The sequence below is a fragment of the Populus trichocarpa genome, chromosome 13, assembly GCF_000002775.5.
Source record: "Populus trichocarpa isolate Nisqually-1 chromosome 13, P.trichocarpa_v4.1, whole genome shotgun sequence".
Taxonomy (NCBI): Eukaryota; Viridiplantae; Streptophyta; class Magnoliopsida; order Malpighiales; family Salicaceae; genus Populus; species Populus trichocarpa.
The window spans coordinates 12,817,805-12,823,487 of record NC_037297.2 but is presented as its reverse complement, the minus strand read 5'-3'; the positions used below and the strand labels follow the sequence as shown (position 1 = coordinate 12,823,487).

General features: G+C 36.8%; 1 protein-coding gene across 1 annotated transcript; it reads right to left on the bottom strand.

Moving 5' to 3' along the window:
* Window positions 1–949: 949 nt before the first annotated feature.
* Window positions 950–3,829, bottom strand: LOC18104525 (uncharacterized). The gene has a single exon (XM_024583709.2). It carries the CDS (start codon window positions 3,733–3,735, stop codon window positions 1,219–1,221), a length of 2,517 nt encoding a protein of 838 aa, XP_024439477.2. The 5' UTR covers window positions 3,736–3,829; the 3' UTR covers window positions 950–1,218.
* Between the last annotated feature and the right edge of the window lie 1,854 nt (window positions 3,830–5,683).

Here is a 5,683-nt window from a genome sequence, read left to right as displayed (position 1 = left end):
ACTCCTGGACCAACATATCTAACATCTACAAGACGCAGGTAGTCCTACCTTCAGGATGTTGCAAACATCAGTAGAGACCATCTACTAGGCAGCGACCAAGGGGCTTCTAGCATACTTGGTTGTCCTAAAACTCTCGTCAGCAAATTTCAATTGCTATCCAGAACATTCTCTAGGAAAAACAATTCCTAACTCCAGTACTAGAGTTCTCTAAACTTTTCCAACAGCATTGTCTATAGCAAAAATACAAGCTGCATTCTGTCGTTCATTTCCAAACTTCTTCACTTGCATGAACCATTGCTCATTTGCTAACTGTGGTGATGCCCGACCACAACCATCGCTCAAGGTAAACATGCTCACAATTATGCTGTATGACACAGAAATATTACCAAAACAGAGATCTGCAGATGGCAGAACAGCAACAGTGTGCAGTAGAGGATTTACTTCATGGCATATATAGAAGTAGAGGAGAGTTTCAAGATCACTTGTAACCCTCTCAGAGAAGATATAAGAAGCCAGTGAAGAAAAAAGATTTCAAGGAATACAAGATAAAATATATAAGAAATTAGTTTCGAAATTAGCTAAAGCTAATTTCCTCTTACAACAATCAATAAGGATAATTGAAAAGCTTCACGACTTACAGCAATTATATTTTTTACAATATTTCTAAGCTCTAACCCCAAAAGCAATGTTCTCACAGAAACTATTCATACAAAGATCACAACGACCGTATGGATAACAAAACCAAATAACTGAAGAAAAGGCCCAAAAACATAGGTCGAGATAATGATGAACAACAAGATGGTGAAGCAGAAAGGGAAAATAGACCAAAAGTGACAAGTTTTGGAGGGGAAAATTATCCAAAATAAACCATTTTTCTATATCAGATTGCCTATTGTGTGCCAAAGTGTTATCTAGTTGTATGTTTTTTTCTCAGTTAATAGTCTCACCAGACAATGAAATTAACATATTATTGATAAATCAGATGAGTGGAAATAGTTGTGGTATCAGTACATAGCATTGCTCAAACGCATACCACATTTAAAGTTAAAAAGAAAATGTAAGCAAACTATGTGACATGAAGCTTCAATTCTAAAAGGTACTTAATACAAAACTTTCAGAACATATATTTGACTACGATATGTCAAAAGCTGTATCAGCTTACGTAAAAGAGCTCTCCTTTACCTACATCTTCAAAGTCAAAACAGACTTGAGAGCAATTCATCCTTCTGTTGGAACACATTCTTCCATTGGATCACATTCTTCAGCAGGAGCACGTTCTACAACTGGAACAGATTCTTCGGCAGAAGCCTGTGCTACAACTGGAACAGATTCTTCGGCAGGAGCAGGAGCCTGTGCTACAACTGGAACAGATTCTTCGGCAGGAGCCTGTACTACAGCTGATTCTTCAGCTGAAACACATTCTTCAGTTGGAACAGATTCTTTAGCTGTATTGCAGTCCTCAGTGGCAACACATTCTGACATCTCTGACACCTTTCGCTTTCCAGACATTTCCTTCAAGAGATTGAATTTTTCCCCAACAACCAGTAACTTGTCACTCAGCAACTTAACAGTATTCTCGTATCCTTCAAATTTAGGAATGCACTCTGCTTCAAATTCCTTAACCAACTTCTCGAGAAATACACGGTTTAGCCTTTCTTCTTCCTCTTGCTTCAAGCGCTGCTTCTCCAACTCCATGGTGCTCAAAACAAGACCACCAGACCCAGTATCCTTATAAATCGGTTCTTCAGGTAGTTGGCATCTTGCTCTGTATTCAGAAAATGCCTTGTGTGTCTCCTTCAACGCCTTTCTATAGCCCTCTAAAAGATTTCCCATCATATACAGTTCACGTTCAAGCCTATAAACCTCCAACTGGCTCTTCCGCTGCTCTTCCATCTTGGTCTTCTGCAACTGCTGAATGAAGTTTTCACGCTGCTGCAACTCATTATACAACACCTGTTGATGCATACTCATTTCCTGACATGACTGCTCCTTTTCCTCCATCATCATTCTGGCTTTTCCCATCATATGCTGCATCTCCTCCTCAAAACTATCAAAGTCCGAATACGGCTTTGCATCCCAATGCCCATCACTCCGCATCCTCTTATTACCACCATTAAGTGAGTGATGCGGTATATCACTCTGAAGATGCTCAATCACCCTCTTGCTTCCACCAACATTACCAAAAATTGAAGAACCACCTGGAATTGTCTCTGTATCAACCCTAGAAACGAGAAATTCCCTGGAAGATACATTATCATGAATTTGGACACCTGAACTAAAAGGAACTTGAGCTGCTCCCATCACCTCAAGAAGATTCTCAGAGCTTATGCCCTCCAAAATATTCCCTCTGGCTGCAATATGGAAACCAATATCATCGTCGTCCTCCCCCTCCTCTTCGTCCTCCTCCCCCTCCTCCCCTTCCTCTTCCTCTCCTTCCTCTCCTCCCTTCCCCTCTTCCTCTCCCTCCACCTCATCCTGCTGTTTCCTCTCTTCCTCAAATTCCATTCCCGCAACTTGACTAAAACTACCACATGGCTGCAGATAATGCCCGTCCATACTGATCTTTTCCCACTGACCCTGATCTTCTTCCTCTTTCCTCTCCTCAAAATCCATCACATCCTCATCACCCACATTCTCCACCTCTTCCTTCCCTGCATTATCCATCCCTCCAAGACTCAACTCAATTCTATGCTCCTCTAACACAGATGATTCACCCCTAAACTCCTCACCCATCTCCGCACCCTCTTCCATCATCACACTCTGCTCCATCTTCGCACCCTCATCATCTTCATCATCCTTAACATCAATCTCCATTTTAAGACTTCCCTCCTTCAACAACTCCTCTCTCTGGCACTTTATCAAACACTGCAAATGCGACGCATAATAACAATTTCCTAAACCAGGTTCCGCATTCAACTCTTTCTCTACCATATACCAAATCATTCCAGCCCAATCCAATTTGTCAAAGTTCCCTTCTTTAATCAATTTAATCCAGTTCAATATATCTGGCGGCATCATCCAAGTATCCTCATGTAACAAAATCCAATTTGACACCAACTCCTCTATAAACCCAATTGATTCCACACTCTCCGTAACCTCAGATGCACCATCACCTCCACTACCTTTCTCTTTCTTCACCGGTAACTTCAAAGCACGCCCTAAATCAGCACGATTGACCATGATCTTAACCTCATTAACATAACTGCCCCGCATCGCAGGATTATAACCAGCAATCAATTGTGCTAGCAAATCAGCACGAATATTAGTATCAAATTGCAAATGCACAAATTCCCACAAACCCAATTTTTTTAAAAGGGTTTCATGTGAAGCGAGGTCGAGGATTTTGTTGGGTACAAAGGGGATTGGATTTAGGGTTTGGCTTAAAGTTTCAAGCTTTTTTTCAGACTTTTTAACCTGTACACGTCGTTTTTGGTTAGCCTTCCTGCTTTTCCGTCCACCCCCAGCACGACGGTAGGTGGTGGTGGTGGTGGTGGTTGTGGTGGGAGAGAAAAGGGTGAGGTCTTCGAAGTCGTCATGGTTTTGGTTGGTTGGGTCATCTTCTTGTGAGTTAGGGTTCGGGATTTCAAGGGTTAGGGTTTTGGGGAATTGGGTATCATCATCATCATCATCAGGTAATGCTTGTTGAATTTGATCTGGGTTTGTGTTGTTAGGGTTTTGTGAGAGAGTATTTGGGTCTGGGGTTGAATCTTGAGGGAGAGTTGGAGACGAAGCCATTGGAATGGAGTCGAGCTGGTGTGCTGTGTTTTTTTTCTTTTTTGCATAAATTAAGGAAGCACTTATTTACTTAAGGTTGACTAAAAAGGATTGATTGGGATTCATGTTCTTTTCGGATTTTGATCAATCTGTTTATACGTGGACACATTGAGATGATTTGAATTTTGATCAATCTTTTTTATTATTTAATGTTCTTGGTATTTTTAGTTTTTTACACTATTTACTGTATTTTGAAACAAAATTATCGATGGATTTTTTTTTAATTGACAACTAATTCTTCTTTTTATTTTGGTTCATCAATTTAAATTATCTTCAAGCTAATTTTTATATAAATGAAAACTAAATTTCTGACATTAAAAAAGAAAAATCTCTAATTTCAAGTTTTATGCATCTAAAAAAAACTCCCTCATCTTCTCTGTTCTACAATCGTCTTCTCTCTAATTCTTAGTTTGTAAGCAAAAAAGAAAAGAAATCAAAGAAAGTTCAATCAACTACGAAAAACCTTAACGAAAAACTTCAATTAAAACTATCCTTAAAAATCTCAGTTCATCCTTTCTTATGTAGGGCAAAAAAAACAAAAGAGAGAGAGAATCCTATAGAGGGTAATGGTGGTAAAATACAGGTGCAAACTAAGTTGTTAATATTTATGAATATTAAAAAGAAATTAGAAATTAATATTCTTAGCTAGCTTTGGTGGTAGAAGGTGTTTGGCTCTACGGCAGGTATTGTTTTTTTTTTTTTTCAAACTCAATAATATAGTGTTTGGTTATAATTAGCACATGTGATTTGGCTCGTGGGACCCATTAAAAATGAGATTTAACCGTGGGTTTTGCTTAAGCAATTTTTTCTTGCTTCTCATACTACTGTGTGTTTTTGTACAATGGAGAGTGAAACTTCACTGTTCACGGGAACAATTGAGTCACTCTCCACTGTTCCAGCCACCGTTCCGGTCGGTTCGGGTCCGGTCCAAAGCTAAATGCATTGAACCAGGTCCGACCCAGTTAAAAAAAATAATTTTTATTTTTTTTAATTGTGTTTTATTCAAAAAAACTAGAAGAAGATCGCTTGATTACGTAGCATTTGCAGAATTTGATCGCAATCCCAATTTTGTTCTTGCCAGGTCCGACCCAGTTAAAAAAATTCAATTTTTATTTTTATTTTTAATTGTGTTTTATTCAAAAAATTAGAAGGAGATCGCTTGATGACGTAGCATTTTCAGAATTTGATCGCAACCTCAATTTTGTTCTTGATAATATTTTACCTAATGTTGTTGCACGCTTAAAAAACCATGAAAAATATAGTCCTTGTTGGATAGATTTCGTACGTTATGAAATTGCACATAGTTTAATGGAACAATAAAAAATATTTGATATCAATATTATTTATTTCATGATATAATAGCAGTAATTAAATCTAAAATATTTAAATTAAAAACCATCAATATTAATATATATATATATATATATATATATATATATATATATTTAATTATTTTATAACCTCAATTTGAAAAGTATTCTTTTAACTAAACACATTAAACTACTTTTTATTCAACCTCAATTTCAACCACAGTTTTAACCAAACATATATTTTTTCAAACCAACCTCAACTAAAAGTACTTTTTATAAAACAACTTTTTTCAAACTACAACCACAATAGCTACCGCAGTACCATGGATTTATTTGATCTTATGATTTGGATTATAGGTTAGTTCATGTTAATTTTGTTTATTTTTTGAAATTATTTTTTAATTAAATATATATTTTTTTTCAATTTCACACTCCAATAACTCAATCTTTTTCTTTTTTATTTAGTTTTTCTCAATAAAATCTTTCAATATTAGGTTGTTTGGGAATTGATCTTCGTATTTTTATTTTCAATTTCAATTTGCTTTCTGTGAAGTTATCTTGGTCTCATGGATTTATTTTATTTTTCATGATTTCAACAT

Bases quoted from the DNA above. Each gene is read 5' to 3' on its own strand.
- LOC18104525 (XM_024583709.2), bottom strand. From the start codon at position 3,735: ATGGCTTCGTCTCCAACTCTCCCTCAAGATTCAACCCCAGACCCAAAT.